Genomic DNA, 21,880 nt, shown 5'->3' with positions numbered 1-21,880 from the left:
TGAATGCCTGAAATTGCAGCATAAGCTATATTCCAGCTGTGTATGTGAAACAAGTTGCCAGACATCTTGTAACTGCAGCATCTTCTACTACGAGAGGCAGGGATAGGGGAGACTGTAAATTAAAGGGACATTGTTACAAGTAAAGGACACTAAATACAACAAAGGCCAGAAATATTTTTAATAACTATTTTTTAATTCTGGTGGAAACAAACATAGGTTTTCACTATTTAAAGGATTCCAAATAGATGAGATCCTTTTTGTTTGCAATTTTGGTGTTTGCAATTTTGCAAAGTGGATTGCATTTACCTTATCCCACAGCAAATACCTCCATACTTGCATGCAAAGCCAACCATCCTAGCAACAAATTCACGTGCCCTGATGATGTCTCCCAGCTCCACAGAAACACCAGTTTAAATGTACTTACTTGATTTCTCCTAGTTCTAGTTACACTGCTTTTTCTGGAGCTAAATAAAGGTATTATCTTCTCAGATTAACTCTACCCACAATAAATGAGAAATTGAGGAAGAAGTAAAGTTTAAGCTAGAAAAATGACCTGTATGAATTTTACTTTCCTGGTTGTTATTTCATTCAAATTAGCTGCATATTAAGTGAGATTAAAACCAGATTCCAACCCAGGAGAAAGAAAGAGTTTCATTGAGCCTCCTCCCCTTGCTGTTTCTAGGTCTGTGGAATCTGACATAATTCCCTTCCAAGCTTCCCAAAGACATCAATGCCTTTTTCACTGTGCTGCTGACTCATTGGTGGTCCATAAAGTTAAAATCAGCAAGGCCCATTCCTTCAGATGCAACCAGTTTGGACAAGTTGCTCCCTGCAGCCTGCTGGCAGGTTGCACAGTGAGTTTGTGTAGCTCTGGATGCTGAGCAGATGTGTGCTTTCACCCAGAGCCGTCCTGCCGGTGCAAAGACCTGCATCATCCCTCCCTCAAAAATGATGGGATACATTCTGTTACTTCAATGCAATCAGGATACACAGTGAACAGTAGAAGGAAATCTACTGAATTCTTAGTGTACAAGGAAAACACAATCCACAGCTGTTTACAGGCGTATGGTGAGGCTGAGGAAGTTCACTGTGCCAGTGTAAGTGAAAAATCACCCCCTATGTGGTTCATGATTAAAGGCAAAGTTCATGCAAGCCCAGCTGCTCTACCTGAGACTGGTGAAAAACCTAGAGCTTTGTTTAGGCACCTACCCTGTACTGGCAAGTGTAGTCAGTACTGCACTCTTTATTATCTCTATCACTGCCTTTCTTCTTTACATTCAGAATTAAAATCAGCCCAGAGGGGGATGCTTTTGTTGCAAGAAAGGACAGCAGGGATTTTGACTGGGGAGGAAAACAGTTGCTGTAATGCTAAGAGAAGTATATATTTGGAACAAGGACACAGTGAGGTGTACTGCCCTGCTTAATGTGCTTGCTTGCTTGTGCCTTTTTCTCTCCTGCATTAGGAGGTTTATTATTATCTCCCTGTTGTCAGCAGAGATAATTGCCTGCAAATGTCCGCAAGCACACCTGCTACCGGACACTTTGGTATTAACGTAATTCCAAGAAAATGAGAGCTTCAGGAACCATGCTAGCACCAGCTATTAATCCAGATAAGCCACCTTTTGTGCACTGAGGACATGACCTGTTTGCGTTTCCATCCATCCACCTCCTTAATACTTCCCAAGACTAGTGCCTTTTTGGGAGTTCACTGTGCCCAACACTTCTGATGCAGTTTGTGGCAGTCCTGGTGGCTAGCAGATCTTAATTTTTTTGCCCCTTCCCAGAATGTCTCCTCACAAGGCCTGCATGTTGGAGTCTGATTTTGGCAGCTCTAGACAAGCTGGAAGAGGTGCCAAAGCACCTTTATGCCAATAAATTGTTCCAACTTCCCTCTGTAAGACAGGATTGGTAGCGCTCACCAGGGCAGGTGCAGCAGTGGGTGCATGTACAGAGAGCATCGCCTTTCTGTTGGTGTCCAGACTTTGCACAAACCCACACTGAAATGACTGAGGATGCCTCGCTTATGCCAGTTGCTATCTGCTCCTTCCATGATGCCTGATGGTGCCTGCAGAGCTGACCTTGTCACTCTGTGTTCGGCTGCCAAGTGATACCACAGACAGTTAAAAGTGGTGTCAGTTGTGCTGCCAGCTGGGGCAAACTGGCAGCGCCTGCAGTGAACCTGAGGGAGCATCGTGTTGGCATTAGTCCCTTAGGCTGCTATTTTCCGTAAGCAAAACCCACACTTCTCTCAGGGGTATGATGAGTTACAGAAGCACAAATGGCCTACTGAGATACTAATTAAGATGAAAAAAAGGTGAAAATCCCAGGAATTATAAAACAAAACTTCAAACAGAGAACCTGAGCTACATCTAGACTGTTTCTTAGGTCAACCAGGGCTGTGGATTTACTTATAAATGGGGGTCCCTCCTGCTGCCTGGTCCTTATGAATGGTAAAAAAGACCTGAGACTTTCAAGCTCCGAGCATCACTTGCCTCTCCCTGTGTGGGGGCATTGCTTTTGGCAGCAATTATTTGGGATGTCAGGCAGTGTAAGGAAGAGAGTGGACAGGAAGGAGTATGGAGGAGGCCAGGGCAGTAAAAACAGGCCTGAGGACAAGGAAGATTTGTCTCCACTATGCTTGTACTGGCTCTTCTCAGGACAATACTCTGACATGTTTTTAATGGGTTTTTTAGCAGGACAGGAGATGGTGGTAAAGAAAAGTTGTTCAGGAAATTTATTTTTTTAAAAATTGTATATTAATGATTGTGAACCTTAAGAACTGCTTCTTCAGTCAGTCTCTGGTAAGAGCTTTGCTGAAAATCATTGTTCTGAGTGGACAGTACATTGGATTCTAGGGAATAATTTTTTAAAAATTGGCTATAAAATATAACAGAAAATGGGTTTACTGACACTTTTGACAGAGGCACAAATGAACAATACAGCATGTTAGCCTGGAATGAGCTAATGTTTCTAACACCTAAACTAATTTTTCTTGAGTAGTCTTGCATGTTGTGAGATTAAGTCCAACTCTTTAGAACTAGTTTTGGCTAGCGGTATCTCATAGTTGCAGAGCATCAGGCTACAGTTCCTTAGTCATGAAAAGGTTGATACCAAATTAGCAAGAGATGGTCATTGCCATCAGAGGCAAATTCTGACCAGCAATATGGCACGGTTTCAAAGCAGGCAGACAGTACATGAAGACAAGAGTAGGTCCAGATCTCAACAGAGGCTTTGAAAATTCTGGAAGTAGCTTCTATTTTCCTTCACCCTAGTTAGTAACAAAGAATAGGAAATAGGGAGGGGCAGGGAGGGGGCAGTAGGACCAGTTGTTTTCACTGTTATGGAACGGTGCACTACACCAGTCACAGAATCACAGAACCACAGTGTGGGTAGGGTTGGAAGGGACCACTATTGGGGTCATCTAGTCCAGCCTCTGCCCCCTAGAGCATGTTTCTCAGGGTTGTAATTTCTTCATGTTACAACACAATTAAACTCGGCTGCAGAGAGACAGGAAGGAAAACAGTCTATTATGCATCCTTTTAGACATAAATTGTAACTGGTAATTTTTTTCTGTCAGTTTTCCTCATTGTCTTTCCCTCCTGCCTTGCTCTCTGGAATACAGCATGAAATGCAAAGTCCACTGAAGTGGCATGTTTTTCCTAGCAAGACAGTACACACAGACATACCCTCCCACCTTGTCCTCTGCCTCAGACAGCAAGCCCAAGCCAGACCTCCTCCTCCACTGACCCAGCCCCACTGCAGGCAATCCTCCTACATAGCAAAATCAGCATATGCAATTTCACACATTTATAATAACAGTTAGTGGAAAGTTGTAGCAAAGGGCTGGTATTTACTCATCATTGCTGGTGAACAGGAAAAAAAAATTGTATGCAATTAGCCCAAAGCTTTGTGGGACACCTCTTGTTTCATTTAAAGATCCTTGTAAAATTGTTGCTTAAATATCCAGTTCAGTGTGCTTTAATCTTACAGGATGCTGGAACTTCTCTGCCTATAAGCCTCATATTTAGGTTGCAAGAAATGGTCTGGTTTGGGTTTGATGCCTCAGAGGCAACACTGTAGATTTACAACTAATTTCTTAGTACCTCATCACCTTGCTGAAAAAACTTTGTCCACAAAAAATATATGTTTTTCAAACCATGATGAGAAGATGTGCATAAATAAGAGATAAAGGGATGATAAAATATCTCTTTAGGCTTGTAATCTGTAGTCTATCTCTCTTTACTTTTTGCAAGTTTCTGGCACAAATATTTATTTCTCTGAGATACATGTTAACAGGAAGGGAATTCCCTGTTTTAAAGGGAACCTCTGAAGCCTTTCCAGGAAAGGGAAGTTTTAACTGAGTTTAAACACACATACTGCTTTTCTTCTTGTCAATAAACACTCCAAATACAACTAGAGTAAGGCAGTGAAGTACTTGCTTGTGGATGAGGCAACACATGCCAAGGAAACTTGTGTTCATTCCCCCAGGCAGGAGTGTGGTGGATATTTCATATATTTTTTCTCTTTTCCCTGCTTACACCAGTCATATATCATTAAGACCTGCTGTGGTACTGAAGGTTTTAATATCCTCTACTTCCTTTCACTCCCTGGGCTGATGGAGCTCATTAACCCTGTAAAAAGGCAACCCACCTATGTCCTGAGGACCTCTCTGCCACTGTCCAAGCTCGCTTGGCCCCGGCAGATGAACCTTAGGATTAAAGGGTGGGCTCAGTTCCGCGCACACTGTGTCTCACCTAAAAAATCCAATGCGCAGGCTGGAAGGTGTAAAGACCTTCCCCGGATCTTCGCTCGCGAAGACTGGCCATTATTACTTCCTTTCACAAGTTGCTGAAGTTGAGGAAGAGGTCAAATGTCAGCAAGCAGTGGGTAAGACAACACACACCCATAAAGCAGAGCTGTGAACACTTCTGTGTGTATGTGTGTGTATGTATGCATGTTCACTTTTCAAACAAAGCCTGCCAACTTTCTATCTCCAACCTAAATTTGAAAGCTTCTATGCCTCTGTGACTTGGAGCATCTGCCAACTTTAGTTTTTGTAGGATGGGCTTGACTCTGTTTTTCCCATTTGGCAGGCATGAATATCTCACGGCAACCACCATTCTCAGCGTCTAGTCTACTTGCAAATTTCTTCTGTTGTTTCTAATCTAAAATTTTAAAGCTCTAGAATGGTTAAAGGTGAATGAAAAATCTCTGCCCTGAGGCTAAACCTTTAGGTTTGGCACAATGCCTCACAAAAAATTCCTTAATTCATCGTGGAGGAGGTCTTCCTGGGGCTACTGAGGGAGAAATATTAAGTAATAATGTCCATTTGCAATCTTTTAAAACTTGTGAAAATGGTAAGGTTGGTTGATTATGGGAAATTTTTAGCATTACTCTCTTTTGCTTTCATTTACTGAATATCATTCTTTTGTTTAAATGACTAAAAAAAAAAGCCTACCTAGCAAGCACAACAGACTGTGCAGCCTGAAGGTTATACAAGGTGTCAAACTAAATAATGCCATTCAAAATGACTTGTGATCAAATGTGTCAGTAAAGAAATGTAAGGCAACTTGGCCCCAAACAGAATCACAGGGCTTCAGACATACACAGTTCCAGGAAGTTTGGATTCACATTGGTCTGTATGAGAAAAATCCTTGTCTAACTAAGTTTTAAACTCACTGAAACACAGATGTTTTCCTTACTCTGTGTACACATAGAAGGTAGTAGTGGAATGGCAAGAGGCAAGTAGCACTGCTTGAACACTGATAATGATGAGCAGCACCGCAGATCATCAGTCAACCCAAAGCAGGTAGTTCACATACCATTTTCAGAGCCACAGCAAGTACAAGACAATTAAGACAGAAGATACTGAGCAAAAGGACACACTCTTCAGTCTTTTTATTAGTATTTATTGTTGTTATTGTTATTCACACTTAAACAACTCAATTACATAAAGTGATTTATATGAAGAGCTCTGTATTATTATCATAAGGTGAGAAAGTATGCACACCACAGTGAAATATTCTGTAGATACAATGAAGTAGGACCTTTGATAGAAGGGATTATTTCCAAGAGTCTATGTACAAATAAAGGTAACTTTCATACTATATACAAACTTATATTCACAGAGCATATACTGATTCAGAGATAAGAGTTTCATCTAGTGAATAATGATCCATACATATGAGAAAACCTGGAATTTTCAGGGCGTTGCCTGGACTTGCAAAATAAAAAATACATGGCAATGTATTTTTTCTTTTAAAGTTTGAAATGAGTAAAGGTAAGGGACTTCAGGTTTTTCTTAAAATAAACTGAAAATGAGAGATTATGGAGTGGGAAAACTAAAAAGTGGAATAAACAAGCTAAAAAAGCTTTATTACAAAAATAGCATCTGATTGTCAGTTATAACACATTACTATTTTCACATGACAATACAGTGTCCTGATCTTGCCATCTTAAGTGACAGAAATCATTTCACCTCACTTAAGTCAACTCCCCAGAGTCAGGATTACAAAATTAGAACCGTGCAACAGAGATCTCGATAATGGAAATGAACACAAACCCAGGTGAAATCCTTGGCATTATGTAACTTTAATGGGGGATTAAGTGAAATAGTTGATTTTTCTTGGATAATCTGACCCTGAAAACTTTTGGAAAAAGTGATAAATTAACTCATCTCTTATAAACTTACTAAAACATCAGGAGCTTCCTTTACTGTGATCTCAGTGGGAGAAAACACTGGAGTAGTAGAATGCTTTAATTGTTTCACTGGGCCTGACTTTCTCCTGGGGTGAACAAGGATGGCAGGACTGAGTCCCTGCTGCAAAGGTAGTGTGTAGCATTTTGTACAGCCCTGCAGGAAAACTCAAGAGTATGAGGAGCAAACTCCCCATGACTTACTCACAGCTTCACTAAGGCAAAACCAGATCCTGCTTTACTGTACATTTATTTGTCAGTATTTTACATTATACCTTAAACAGAGACATGAAATTGATTCTTTACTTTAAAATTAATGATCCCCTTATTTAGAAAGCCCATACTAGCCTTCTGGGTTTTTTTATGGCTTCTTTTTGCATTAAGACAACTATGTGACATAAAATAAAAAATAAAAAAAAAATAGTAAAGTGCAAGATCTTTAAAAATGTGTACAAATTTGTTGGGGTTGGTTTTGTCTTTGATGAGTGGTGAAATTACAATAAATTTACATGAATGTACAGTATATTTACCTGTCTTGAATTACGCAGTCCTGTCCTGTGCCACTTCACTTATGGCTCACGTGGGAGTGATGTGGCCAAGTGTGTGTCTGGTCTGCCCACGCTCCGAGTGGTTACGTGGCTTCTAGGCTGGGGCTGACTTGCACCTGGCTGGCTGGAGCATGGGCTCAGCGCCATGCTAATGTGATTACATGGCTTCTGGGGAATGCATGGCTTGCATCCAGTCAGGAGGCAGGCGCACGGGCACGGGAAAGCGCAGACTAGCTGCACCCATCCAAGCAGACAAGCCCTGAGACACCACATACTGACCTCTAGCAACACACAGAGGATCTACAGGATGACTTGTCTGAACTATGGAACTGTGATCCATAAATGGATTTTGTATCTGATGGCTACAGTGAATTGTGTAATTTGAATTTGGAAGTTAGTCTCCCCAGTCCCAGTGGAAATACTGATATTCCTGTAACTGATGGCAACAGACCCAAGAAGGGTAATTTTGACATCAGCGAGGAATGAAACCCATTCCTGTTGGAGGACTGGAGCAGGACTCCTCTTCATACTGTTGAGTGCACTTTCTGCAAGTATTTTTCCAGGTGCAAACACTTCGATTTAACTTTCCAGGAACAGGAGGAAGACAAGAATCACCTGCTCAAACCATGACTCCTTCTCAGATAGTTGTGTCAATTGTTATTTACAAAAGTTAAAATTGTTTCCAAGAATACAAGTGAGTGCAATTTTTCTCTTTGAACATAGCTCCCAGGACAATTAGGTTTGTTAGGCAACTGCAATTTTGAAATATGGGATCCTAAGATAAAAGTCTCTATCTTGTCCAGGTTAATGGCAGAAATCTGTTTTTTGTTGGGCCAGTTGTTGGAGAAGGGATTATTTCTTTGTTATAAAACCATCTGATACAGACTCATACTTGATTCAGAACATAAGTTATATGGACCATAAGATGCTATTTTAAGGAATTACTGCTGAAAGAATACTAATTAAAAAACATTGTATATCCCCTTTTTTGCAAAATACATAATGAAGTAAAAGACAACCAGAGAAATAATCCCTTAAAAAAACACCCAAACATTAGTAATATTTCTAAGCATCTATTTTTTCACTGTACTTGGATTTTACTACGTGTTTAACTTACCGCTTTGTGGACCTTCATATCCACACACAACAGTACCATGAGTGACAGTGACCATAAACTACTTTGACGTAGTATATGCGGAAATTACATGGTAGGTTCACTGCCATTACAAACATTAATTGACATCTAGATAAGATTCCTTGTCACCCACTGTGTTTTATGCTTCATGAAGTTTATGCAGTCAGCCACATCAACTGGATACATAAGCAGAAGCATACAGACACAAGAGCCTGTTTGCACTACAAGAATGCACTAGCTTTCAGTAAGAAATTTAATTTAGAAACCATAGAGCTTTGCTGAAAGATTTTTGCATGTCTACATGTAGTTTGTGAGGAGAACATCCTCTTACCACACTTTTATAGCATTTACCCTACAGATGTGACCAGGGTGGCTTCTGCAGAGGGAAGGTAGCTTGCTTTTTTCTTTTCTTTTCTTTTTTTTTTTTTCTCTCTGTGTGAGTGTGTGCGCGTGTGTAAAACAGAGAATAATTGTAGGACTCCAGTGGTATTTTGTACCAATGGGATCCATTCTCATATTTAATTCCAATGAAGTTAGTGCAGAAAACCTTTACAACAAGTTACAATCTGAACCATGACCCTACTCAAATGCTACCGGAAATCCCTTCCAAAAATCATGTCCAGCATTGGTTCTGTTTGGATATGATGGTGCCACAGTGAGCTGGCTATTTAATCTGAAATTGCATTCTTGCCTTACTTACTGTGTTGCCAAGCTGGTGTTCTGAAAATACTAAGTTAGAACAGGATCTTTATAATAACACCAAATTTTCTATTAATTATTCATTTATGCTTCATAAGGATTATGCAGACAGCAGCATCAATTGAATAAGTGAGCACAGGCATACAGGCAGGTGGAAGAGGCTTCAACACCAACAAACTCGCTGTAAAATTTGGGCAGTGTGCAGAACCAGATCCCTAGTGAAGTCATTGAGAACTTTGACTGAAGAAAATAGAAACTGAATTTTGACTTCTAGGTGTGCAATGCTGAGAAACGTTCACAATCCCACAGTGAAATAATTATGAACAATGATAAACAGTTAATGCTGGGAAATTTGCTGCCACTGTAAAATAGGAGTGTCGTAACAGGTGGTGTGCATTTTTATCAGCACTGACCCTGGACAGCTCATGGACATCCAGTCACTGAGTTGCAGCAGCTCTTGGCTGTTCTCTCAGCGTTCCAGCTAAAGATTGAACACCTCTTGCACAGGATAAGAGAGTAAACTTCTCTCTCCATCCCACTCCTCTCTTTTATCTGCAGCCAGCACAGCCGTTGTTTTGTTATCAAAGAGCACATCGGCATGCAAGTATCTTTAAACAGTTTACCTCAGGAGCAGAAAGCTGCTGTGGTAAGTGGAACCAGCTTTCACAGGCTGTCTCCACAGAAAGCACCACACAGGTGAAATGTCCTATTACCTCTGGAGCTGAGCTGCCACTGACTGCACAGTCATTCACCCATTTGAAAAATGATCTCCCCAACAGATGCAAGGCAGTGGGAGCCATGAGGTGTCTTATTCTGGAGGGGAAAAATTATTTTTAATACCTTCCAAGATAAATATGTTGATAGGGACAAGTAGAAACAGGAAAGAAATGAGATACACTTTAAGACAGTATAGAAATGCCATTATAGGATACCAGTCCTTAACCCTATACATAAAATCCTTCCTTTAAGTTGTTGATGCCTGTTGTGGACTGAAATATTCCCACTGCGTAGGGCTTTCAATTAGTTACTCTCTTCTCCCTACCTGCCCCCCACTTTGCAGAGTGCATTGGAGTGCTCTTACAGCTCTGAAGGTCAGGTAGGGCTTTTTCCTTTCCAGTGTGGGAGTTGTTACACCATACTGGCATGAAGTAAAAAAAAAAGAAAAAAAGAAAACAAAAGAAAAGAAAACAAAACAAAAACAAAGGAGTAATGGAGTAATGTACTGAACAGAGATCAGACTTCAGTCTGTTTTCTTTATTTGAAATGTCAAATCTGGGCATCTTAGTATTTTGTACATTCCCATATACACAGCCCTCTCATGATCCTGCACACACACTCCTTTACGTCACTCTGTCTTATTCTGCTCACTTGGGAAAGGATTGCATGTTTAAAGCATTGTCATCAGAAATAAAAGCATTTGGTGACTCCCCTGGAATAGATTATACTGTGGAGTCAGCTGGGTATTTTGGGACACATGTTTCTTTTGAGCTCAGATTTTGGTTTATAGATTTGCTTAAGCAAGGTTGCTGTTCCTGTCAGTAGAGGGCACCGCAGGTAAGTAAATACACTCTACTTTCCATCGTGTACACTCGCAGGAACAAATGTTAAAGAGGTGGGTAGCACTATCGTTAAGACAGGTAAGGATTCTGGAGCAATGAAAGATCTTAAATACAACAACAAGTTTTTGCTCACAATGAGAGAAGCTCACTCTAAAAAGTACTAAAAAAGCAAGAGACATTGCAAATTTTTGGTTAAGATCAAATACTGATTCTGCATGTAGCTAGGACTAAATATCTTAGGACAATATATGAGTAGCAGATGTTGTAACTTCTAGTTTCCTTCATTTTGTTCATTATTATGTAACTTTTTTTTCTTCATGATATTACATAATATTAATATTCCTAATATGAATTTTGTACTTTTTTCTCTACCATTGTTTTCTGTCCTTACTCTCTAACCATATACCATTACACACAAACAGATAAAACAGGAAAACAGTAAAGGACAAAGAGGATGAGTGAGAAACAAACAGCATGTAGCAGAGAAAAACTAACGAGACAAAATGTGCTAAGCCTTCTGTTACACAGCTGTGAGCATGACGTTACCATTGTGAGCACAATATGCATATAAAACAATGCTGAAACAGGTCACAGAAATGCACTGAAACTTCATGAACTCTAACTGCACAAAAGACTTGAATCAACAAATGATTATTTGAAATAATTTCTTAACGCCCATTCTAGTTCTCCCATTTTTTTCAACAATCATCCAAACTACAAGGAAGATGAACATTAGTTGTTTTCTCCCTTCTCATTTTTTTGTTCTAGGTTTGCACCTTCTCCTTCTCTCAATATTTCAGTAAAAGGATATTGCGTTTTTACTCCTTCCTGGGCTTCTTTATCACTTACACTTCCAGCAATACTGAAGAATTTTCATGTAAGCTTCCTGCAGCTCCACTGTAATTAAACTGTGTTTTTCCTACCTAGTTTCAAGACTTATAACAGCAAATGTGAACTGCCCCAGCTTTGTACAACAACTGGGGATCTCTTCCAGCAATAACTATATGTAGCTGTGAAGGTCCTTACACTCCAATAGTGAAAGCCTGTAAAACATATATTCACTTAGCAATTAGGCTGCCACTTTATAACTACTTATTTCTATTTTCTGTATTATATACTATGCATAAGCAAATTAGCCTTTTTATTCTGGCATGAAAAGGCAAATTCATAACAGCATCTGAAAGCCATTGGTACTGTAAATATTGCTGCATTAGAAAAAATGGTGTGTTCACGTAGCTGTATGATGTCATTGCATGCTGTGTTGCTATTAGAGAAGAAAGAGTATCCCCATTCTGGTCTTTGCATGAGAATGCAATGAAAATCTGCACCAGTTACAAAATGGTCAGGCATCGAGGCTCCTTCAGTGCCAGAGACAGAGTGTCTGGAATCTGAAGAGTTTTGCAAGACGTAAAAAACCACCGTTAAGATCCTGCTGATTGCCTTTACAGACCTGTGATGCAGATGATCAAAACACTGATGAATTCCCTGGCTTTGCTGAAATCACATCATACAAATCCGCTCATATGAAGAGACATACAAGCTCTTCCCCACCCGTGACTCACGTACTTGGTGTATGCTTTCCACTCAAGAGTTTCAGCAGATCATCAGAAAAATCCTGTACCAGGGTGCGTGGGGGGCGGTGCCTCCACAAAGTTAGTATCAGCATTCTCCTTAGAAGAGGAGAGCCTTAAGAACTGAGTACACTGTGTGTCTGTGTATACGACTAGAGAGAACAAGAAGTCTGTGGGTTTGCACCGCAGCCCAAGGAGAAGCAGGAACTGTCACTGTTTCCGTGAGTGCGTAGCATGCCCAGTACTGGGCAGCGAGGATGCTGTGCAGCAAAGAAAACCTCAGTGCAGCTGAACTCAGCCCTTCACGCGTAACTGCACTGTCCAGCAGCAGTCATTCCTCAGCTCCAAGATCCACCCTTTGCGTCATCTTCTTTCTTTCGCTCTTTTAAAATCGAGGAAGAGGAAATTCACATATCCATGGGTTATTCTCAGTGAAGCTTTCCACTGCGGTTTTTTTTGGTGTCTTGTTTTGATATACATATTTTTTCTTTAATAAATATATATGTTTTGGGTTTTTTTCTGTTGAGCACTTTCCACTAGATGGAGACAGGACACTGGATCACTTTGTCCTCCAGGAGGACACTGACAATCAGGAACACAAAATAAAGCCCAAACATGAGGAAACCCAGGATTTTATTCATCCTCCACTTGCAGGAAGCAATGGAGAGGATGACAAAGAGCAGCATGATGAAGAGGAGGACAATTGCACAGAACAGACCATTGCTGCTGACTGCCACCGGGGCAAAACTGTTAATCACAGCATACAGGAGCCATGGAAGAGGAAGGCTGTTAAGAAACAGAAAAAATAATTTAAAACATTGCAGAAGACCAGAAAGAGGCACTAGAAATTTTCTGGAGACAATTCAAAATACAACTAGAGGCTTCCTGCATAAAGAGAGGCAGGAAGAGTTTCAACTCTTCTAATATGTACATAAATCTAACTTGTCAACTTGCTCATAGTTCTTGGGGAGAATGCATAGGATTTATGCTCCCCACTCTTCCACTAGTTACACTGGTGAACCATATTTCCCTTGGCTGACAAATCAACTGGCATCCTGTCTGTGAGCAAGAAGACCTCTTTCATTTGTTCCTGTATTTCACACCATCTGTGGGAGAATCTATTCACACTCTCTTTCCAAGTGTGTGCATGACAGGGGGATGGGTTACATAAAAACATGTCCTTGCCATGAAGCAATGTCACTCTGCAAGACACTGCCCGCAAAATTTGGCCCTTAAATGCCTGAAATTTGGCCCTTAAATCCACATTTACTGTATAAACTTGTGTTAAAATGTGAACTTCAATTGAACTTCAGCTTAATTTCTATTTCTGTGTTTGCTGTCATTGCATTTCTCATCTCTCAAACCACAGAATGAGGTAATATCCCTTTGCAACATGTCAGGCTGAAATAAATATTTAAGACTCTGACTGGAGCTTAGCAGGCTTAGAAAGCATGAAGTGAGTTGTCAGAAGCTACATCATTAAAACTTTGAATAAGCAGCTCAAGAGAGAATAATTTATTACAGCTGCAGTACTGACTACACCAGTCTACAGTTCAGCTGTGCCATTTCTGTTGTAAATACACCAGGTCTAGCAGACTGGTGAAGGACAAAACCATTTCTACTGGCAGGAAGAGGCTAAACCTTTTTTTAAAAGTAAGAAAGCACTGCAAAAGAGAAAAGTTTTGTAATGTACCCTATGTACTCCAAGTTGGAGCACATGGGTTTCATGTATTTTGCAGATTTGCTGCATATAGATATTATTTCAAACACTTCATACTTCCGGATTAATAGAAAAAAGAAGCCCAGTTTTCCTATGTCTAAGGTACTGATATGTATAGATGAAGTAAAACAGACATTTACTATCTACTCCTACTTCAGGATCCATTTTTGCACCTGTGCAGTTGCTGGTATACTTTCAGCAGTGAAAACCATGATCTCTTCTATGATTAGGCTGTTTGGCACTACGACTGTGATTAGATCCGCTCTTCTGTTTGTGTGATAGCAAGAAACAACCGAAGATAGAGAAACTGACAGTATGGACATGATTCTCAGTGCCTCTATCCTCTAGTGTTGGGATGTGGCAATAAAGATAGAGCATATCTGTGTATTTCCTGCACATTTTTCAAATACTGAGGCACAGGTTACATTATTTCTGGTCCTGATCTACCTTGGTCTCAAAGGGTCAAAAAGGATTTTGAATTCCAACTTCATGTCACACATCATTATCTTAGTGAATCTAAGTGTAAATAGCTAGTTTCTGTACAATCTCGTGTAGCTTCACATTGTCAAGAGCTATATAAAGGGTGCTTTCTGTAAAGAGAGAATTGCTTTGTAATTTGGGACTTGCCAGGTATGTAAAAAAAAATAAATCACAGATCAACAGCAGCCTAAACAAGCTACTCAAGACAATGACATTCCGTTGTTATTACAGCAAACGTGTTGAATACTGCAGAGGCAATGAATTGTTCCTGATCATCATTTATAAAGAAAGCTCTAGTACAAGCACGATGAATGGTAATGGAAAGCAAACAGCAGCCTCACAAAAGCATAAAAAGCTTTGAAATTCCTTCTTGGAAAAATGCTTTTGCATACTTTTTAAAATGCAATTCACTTGCCTAGGCATCTCTGTAATGTCTCAAAGCAAGAATCAGGGAACAAATTAGTAACAATTCTCTCATGCAAATGTCTATACATTTCAGACGACTTGACACAGTAACATTCAGAGAATATTTGTATGAATCTCCTTTTTAAGGATTGCTGCTTGTGGGTGACACCATGGCAATGTTCTAACAACAAAAGACTTGTTTAAAATGGACACAATTTTTTTTATGTAGGACTTACCCCACTGTGATGTCAAATATGTTGCTTCCAACAGAACTGGACACAGCCATGTCCCCCAGACCTTTGCGTGCTACAATAACACTGGTAATAAGGTCAGGAATGGATGTACCAGCAGCTAGAATAGTCAGTCCCATGATTTCTTCGCTAATACCAATAGTCTCTCCAACCTAAAAGGGTTTAAGGAAAAACAGAAAAAAAGTATCCTGCAGTGAAGAAACATTTTCTGCTGTAAACCTGTTCAACCAGGAATCTTATCCTGGACTTGCCGATTTTCTTGAAGAATAACCAGCAAGATTGAAGAAATACTCATTTTCACAGATCTCCACATGTATCAGGAGAGAGATAAGACTGTCACATAGAAGTACAAGTTATTGACAGACGGTTGCTGATAACGAGAATGATCAAGTCCTGTGGACGGGAGAACCACAGCTCTCTGAACTATTTTCCACTTTGTGAGTAGTGATTTCCTTCATCCATAGTTGCAGCTTCTAAAATAAGGCACTACTCAGCATGACAGAGATGATGGACTCTAATTCTAAGTGATCTCTCACAGTGCAAAGCATAATGCAGGGCTTTTATTTTGTACCAGTATCACCTCCTTACCTGGTGTGCCCACCAGACCATTAAGTAAGAAAAGAAGGCAATCCAGCTAATAGAGCCGAAAAACGTGAGAGGAAAAAATTTTCTTGATGTCTGAAACACAAACAAAGAGAAACAGTAAAAACTTATGTTGAAGGCTGACATGCCATGCTCTTATTTGCTTCTCAAAATGAGAGTGGCTTGTCATTTCTTCTGATGACCTGTTCTGAACAAGTATTCTTATCATCATTAAATGACCAAAATACGTTCAAGAAAGGTAAAAAACTGAATTCCTATATTGGTAGGTATTTACCTATGCCTAATTCTTCCAATCGCTTCAGTTATAAAATAAGACCTCATAACAACTTGTATCATAAATGGCAAATTTTGGGTTGTCATTTGTATCATAGTTTGTAATGATGCAGTTTGCATATGTGTTTAGCTGAACTTTAGTTTGACTTCTAAATTTATTAATAATTTCATGCTTATTCATAATGAATCTTTTCAAATTGATAAAACGGGTTCACACATTAGTGACTTTGTGCAACACCTTTCACAATCAGTATTAACACAGAATGCATACGACAGAGATAAAAACATATCAAAAATATATTAGGGCATTTACTTTTCCTCTATTACAATAGAAGATATGCTAAAAACATATTTCCCATGCTTTGTTTTGTAGAGAAATTTGTTATAAAAACATGCAAAACACAGTGAGACCTTTCAATGAATTAAAAATTCTGCAACACTGAAGTAACTTAATTTTCATTTTCATTGCCTCCCTTACTAATGTCAAATTTTGAATAGGTAGTGTTCTTGCAGCCAATTAATGCATTATACTCAGATTAATGATTTATTTTAGTTTCTGTTCTTTCCAATCTTCTGGATCTCCCATATTTCCTTTTGATTAACTAACTGTTACTAACAGGATCTATGTAATGAAAACAGATCAAGTTAACTACTAAAGAAAGGAAACATGATTGCAGTACTGCATCAGGCAATCACTGTCTAAATCAATTTAAAATTATATTTGTACTGTGAATGAATTCTACCAGTCTTGAATGAAACCACTATCTTTATGATCATGGACCTTCTGAACACAGATCCCTATCCCAGATGATTTCTGACATGCGACGAGCAGAATCCTACAAATTTTCATAAATAAGCATTAGGACTGCGTGTGAAAGTAAGTTACACCACTCTGAATACATGTTCCAGCTGTTCCTGCACTACTTCTTCCTTTAGGTCCCTGATAAATTCACTTCCACTCCAGAATTTTTGTGCCTATCTTCACTGCTGCTCATGCCCCTGCTGCACCAGGAGACTCATTAGCCTGTGGATCATTCCTAGGTGCTGTGGGAGTAGACAGGATTGCAGAGCATTACCTGAATGTGACTTTTGGAGAGAAAATACTACTTGGATTTTGCCAATTTAGCTTGCTCAAGCCATGACAAATACCTCTTTTTAGGGAGTTTACAGAACTGCACAGCCAGCTTTTTTTGTATAACAAACACAAGAAGCATTTATATAGAACAGCCTCACATTTAGGAACTGATCAACATGGCAGAATAGGGTGGCTGTAGACAAAGAGGTGATCAGTGAATTGGGCTGGCCATTAATGCTGGTCAAGCAGGAATGTCATTCTCTTGTCAGCTGAACCAGAAAACACTGAGGCTGGTCTGCAGCTCAATGAGACTGTGTAGACTCTTTCTGCTGACATAACTGGAATGAGATCAGGACATTACTGGTGGGGAAAAACATAAAGTCAGCAATGGCAATTGTGCACACTCAGTTAAAGGACGGGACAAATAGAAGGTCTGTATCTGCTCCAGCAGCAGGTGCAGCTGTAGGTTGTGCTACAGAGCATTTACTCACTCCCTGTGTGCGCTTGGCATAATACTAAATGTCCTCCTGACACCTGAGAATGTAAACATTGACTAACATGGCCTGTACCTCTCCACAAGTGAATATGCATAGGAATACACATTAAAAATGCTACAGGTAATGAGCTTATAATGTTTAAACCTACTCAGATGGACTTCTAAGTTTAAAATGAAAAATTTATATTTATTGGGGGACAGAAGACCTTAGTTTGAAAAGGAACATAATTTGAAAGGAACACAAAGATGACTTTTAAAATAGTGATCTGACACCTCTGGGAGTAGAATTGAGTCTGGTAGGGATAAATTAATCTAAACAGAAACTTCCTTTTTTAAAACAAAACACCTAGCACTTCTTTTTTTTTTTTTTTTTCTTCACCATTCTTAGTAGCCAGCTCTTTCAACTTACAATATTTTTTGTCTTTCTTGTAAAAACTGGGGGTTTTTGGCAACACATATGGCGAATGAGATGAAGCAATACACTTGGCACAAAATCTGCACAGAGCACCTTGTAGCAATGCAATCTGAATGATCACTTGACAACACTCAAGATACAAGCAGACACTGGCTTATGCACAACTCATACAACAAGAGTTGTACTGACCAGTAATAGCTCTGATAGTGAGTTTATATATATATCAAATGGTTCTTGTACAACAAGGAGACATTGCCTATCTGAATCAGACACCCACGTAATTCAAATGGCTAAGATTTACGAGTCAGTAACTCTGCAGCATGTGAACTCCTCGCCTGTCTTAGCTAATCATCTCCCACTAAAATTAACTGTTAAGTCGCAGTTCAGGACTAAGAATACTTTAATAGGCTTAACACTTAAATTACCTATTTTAAAATGGGAACATTTAAAGTCAAAAAGGGCAAAATTTAAAGCTTGTACATTTTACAGTTGGTGAAATCCTCCTGGCTGCCAGGGCACTGCTGACTCATATTCAACTTTCCACTGACCATGAGCTCCAGTCCCTTTCCATGGCACTGCTTTCCAGCATCTCATTCCCCAGTCTGTATGAACATCCAGGGTTGTCCTGGATGAATCTGTCACTTTCCCCCACTGAACTTCATCTGGTTTGCGATTGCCCACCCTTCTAATTAGTTGAGGTCTCTCTGCAGGGCCTCCCTTCCTTTGAGGGAGTCAACAGCTCCTCCTGGTTTTGTGTCATCTGCAGACTTGCTTAGTGTCTCTTCCAGTCCTGCATCCAACTCACTTATGAGGGTGTTGAAGAGCACGGGGCCCAAGGTGGAGCCCTGTGGAACCCCACTAGTGATAGGTCACTAATCTGGTGTTAACCCATTCACTGCTACCCTCTATGCTCAACCTGTGAGCAAATTGCTCACCCACCACACGATGTGTTTATCCAGTTGTGTGCTGAACATTTTGCCCAAAAGGATCTTGTGAGAGACAGTATCAAAAGCTTTACTGAAATCCAAAAGATTACATCAACTGGCTTCCCTTGATCAGATAGGTGGGTCACCTTGTCATAAAAGGAAATCAGGTTGGATAAGTAGGACTTTTGTCTCATGAAGCTGTTCTGGCTCTGACCAATGACTACAATGTCTTTCAGGTGCTTTTCAATATTTCCCCCAATAATCTTCTCCATAACTTTACCAGGCACTGAAGTGAGACTGACAGGCCTGTAATTTCTGTGGTCCTGCTTCTGGAGGGGATTGTCCCACTCTGCTCTGCACTGGTGTGGCTTCACCTTGAATATTGTGTGCAGTTTTGGGCACCACAACACAGGAAAGATAATAACGTCTTAGAGAGCACCCAAAGGAGGGCAGTGAAGATGGTGAAGGGCCTTGAGGAGAAGCCGTATGAGGAGCACCTGAGGTCACTCGGTCTGTTCAACCTGCAGAAGAGGAGACTGAGGAGAGACCTCATTGCAGTCACAACTTCCTCATGAGGGGCAGAGAAGGATAGACACTGATCTCTTCTCTGTGGTGACCACAAGAATCAAGGGAATGGCCTGAGGTTGTGTCAGGGGAGATTTAGGTTGGATATCAGGAAAACATTTTTCACCCAGAGGGTGGCTGAATACTGGAACAGGCTCCCTGGGAAAATGGTCATAGGACTAGGCCTGACAGAGTTCAAGCGTTTGGATGATACTCTCAGGCACATGGTGTGACTCCTGGAGATGGTCCTGCACTGGACTAAGGGTTGGACTCGATGACCCTTGTGGGTCCCTTCCAATTCAGCATATTCTGTGATTCTGTGAACTCCATGGATGCTGCTATCTAATTTGTAGATAGATGAAAACTTTAAAAAGCGGTTTTTTATGCTGGATTTTATTACAGAGTATAATAATAATCATTGTCGTTTTGTAACTAATAACAGCATACTTTTGAGATATATCTCATTGTATCTCCCTAGCTCTCTGAAATACAGAGAGCTGCCAATTCTAAGCATTTTCCTAGAAGAATTGGCCAGAGAAAGCAGACAGCAATATTTCTCTCCACCTCTTCTGGTAGCTGTTGCCTTGTAAAGACAGAGTATCTAGTTTGTTACTAATTGGTTCTTTTGAGATCCTGGTAGCAGACAAGGAAGAAAAGCCATGGCTCATTCAGTTTATATGCTATTTTCCTTTAACAAAAGAGAAAGAATTCTCTAGTTTTACTGTAGATTAGATGGATTAGTACTATTCCTGACCATAAGCAACCTTAAGGATGCTTTTTTTGATAAATTTCTTTATTTATTTCATGCCAGTGTTACCAACATCTTTAACAACTTGAATGATTCATACATTTGTCATGTTAATAAATTTATCTGCATTGAAAAGTTTCATTTTTCTTTCACACTTAACAGTGCTTAACTGATTACTCAGAACTGGCTCCTCTAACTGGATCTGTACAGGAACATGTTGTCCTTGTCCCCTTGGTAACAGTGCATCTCTGTATGGCAACAAGAGTTCATGGAAGTTGTAACTCTTTGTAATGAGAATTTGCAGGGTTAAAATGAACTTCCCTATACTCCAGTGACAGCATGACCAGAGCCCCAGCCATTTTTCTGGCCTGTACCGCAAAGGTTGGACAGTGGAGTAAGGTTATAATAAAAGACGTGGAGACATGGTGTTCAGTATCTGCTCCTGAGCCACTGGAGCACCTTGGTCACATAGTTTTTCTTTAAATCTTTCAATATCTGTTACTGCAGGAGGTGGACAGTTACATATGCGACCTTTACAGAGTTATGAGGGAAATAAGCCATTAGTACAGGAAAAATACCTGTTACTGTTCAAAACACCGGAACAAAAATTTGGGTACAAAATTCCCCAAGGGCACACATACCCCTGGGATACTGCCAACAATATTATTGATGTGATAGTAAGGATTTTAATACATACTGGCTTATTGTCAGCAGGAGTTATTAAGGCACTAAACACATTAAAACATCTCAGCTAGTGAATCAGCTGACAGCTGAACTAATGCATAATCTACTCTAAGTATATAAAAATTTGCATATTTGTACACCAGAGCATAATAAGGCAGCAGGGTTTTGCTAACTTTAGAACTGGAGACTTTGTCTATGAAATAATTTTCTAGAGCTTCTGGGTTTCATGGAGCTAAATATAGCTTGGTATAGTACAAGTAAATGCAGGCAAACCATCTCCATTATGTGGAGATAAAATATACATGCAAAAAGAGACTCTATGAGGAAAGAAGAACTCATTTTTTGAAAACTGGACATCCACAGAGGATTTCAAAGGCTTCCATACAGTCTTTCCAATAAGCATATACCACACAAGCATTCACTTTATATCCTCATGCTAATCTGAGCATCTCAATGCAGAATTTTTGGTTTCTAACTGAAATTACTACACTCGCAAATCAAGCCTCTGATGGTTGGCCTACCTAAAGAAAACCTATTTAAGTATTATTTTAGGTTTCCTTTAACTTTTGCCTCACAGATTTGATTGAAAGTGGTTTTGTGATGCACATGCTGAACTGTGATATTGGGCTTTGTTTTTATTAGGAAGGAATCAGTGGGGATAGCACACAGACACAAGTGAGAGTATTTTAAAGACACAGTGAAGAAGAATACTTGAAATTTTATATAGTTTATGCAATCATCTGGTTAATTCTTTGACAGTAATGTTCAAAGTAAGCAGCTTGTCATAGTCATACAGCTTCTTACCTCTTCTGTTAATACCACATGTGATTGCAAAGTAGCTTGCTTTTTTTTTTTTTTTTTTTTTTGCTATAAAAAACCACTCTTTTCAGCAAATTAAGTTTTAAAGCTCTGTTGTCCACTTGCCTATCTGGCACATACAACTTTGCTAATTTTTTGTGTTATGTCAGGGTATTTTAGCTGCAGGATGTCAGGATGCCAGTTCTATTGTGAACAATACTAGTGTTAGTAATA

General features: G+C 39.7%; 1 protein-coding gene across 3 annotated transcripts in view; it reads right to left on the bottom strand.

Annotated features, from left to right (window-relative positions):
* Window positions 1-5,892: 5,892 nt before the first annotated feature.
* The window catches only part of SLC24A2 (solute carrier family 24 member 2), a 112,842-nt gene continuing 96,854 nt past the window's right edge, over window positions 5,893-21,880 (bottom strand). For all 3 annotated transcript variants that reach the window (XM_050329215.1, XM_050329217.1, XM_050329216.1), the window contains 3 exons: window positions 15,653-15,742; window positions 15,050-15,216; window positions 5,893-12,994 (listed from right to left, as the gene is read on the bottom strand). In XM_050329215.1, the coding sequence (XP_050185172.1) occupies window positions 12,745-12,994; window positions 15,050-15,216; window positions 15,653-15,742 (507 nt within the window). In that variant the 3' untranslated portion in view covers window positions 5,893-12,744. The remainder of the gene's footprint in view (window positions 12,995-15,049; window positions 15,217-15,652; window positions 15,743-21,880) is intronic.

This window comes from Myiozetetes cayanensis, unplaced genomic scaffold (assembly GCF_022539395.1).
Source record: "Myiozetetes cayanensis isolate MyiCay16 unplaced genomic scaffold, myiCay2020 scf4, whole genome shotgun sequence".
NCBI lineage: Eukaryota > Metazoa > Chordata > Aves > Passeriformes > Tyrannidae > Myiozetetes > Myiozetetes cayanensis.
The sequence above is the reverse complement of the archived record's forward strand: the minus strand, read 5'-3'. Positions and strand labels throughout refer to the sequence as shown.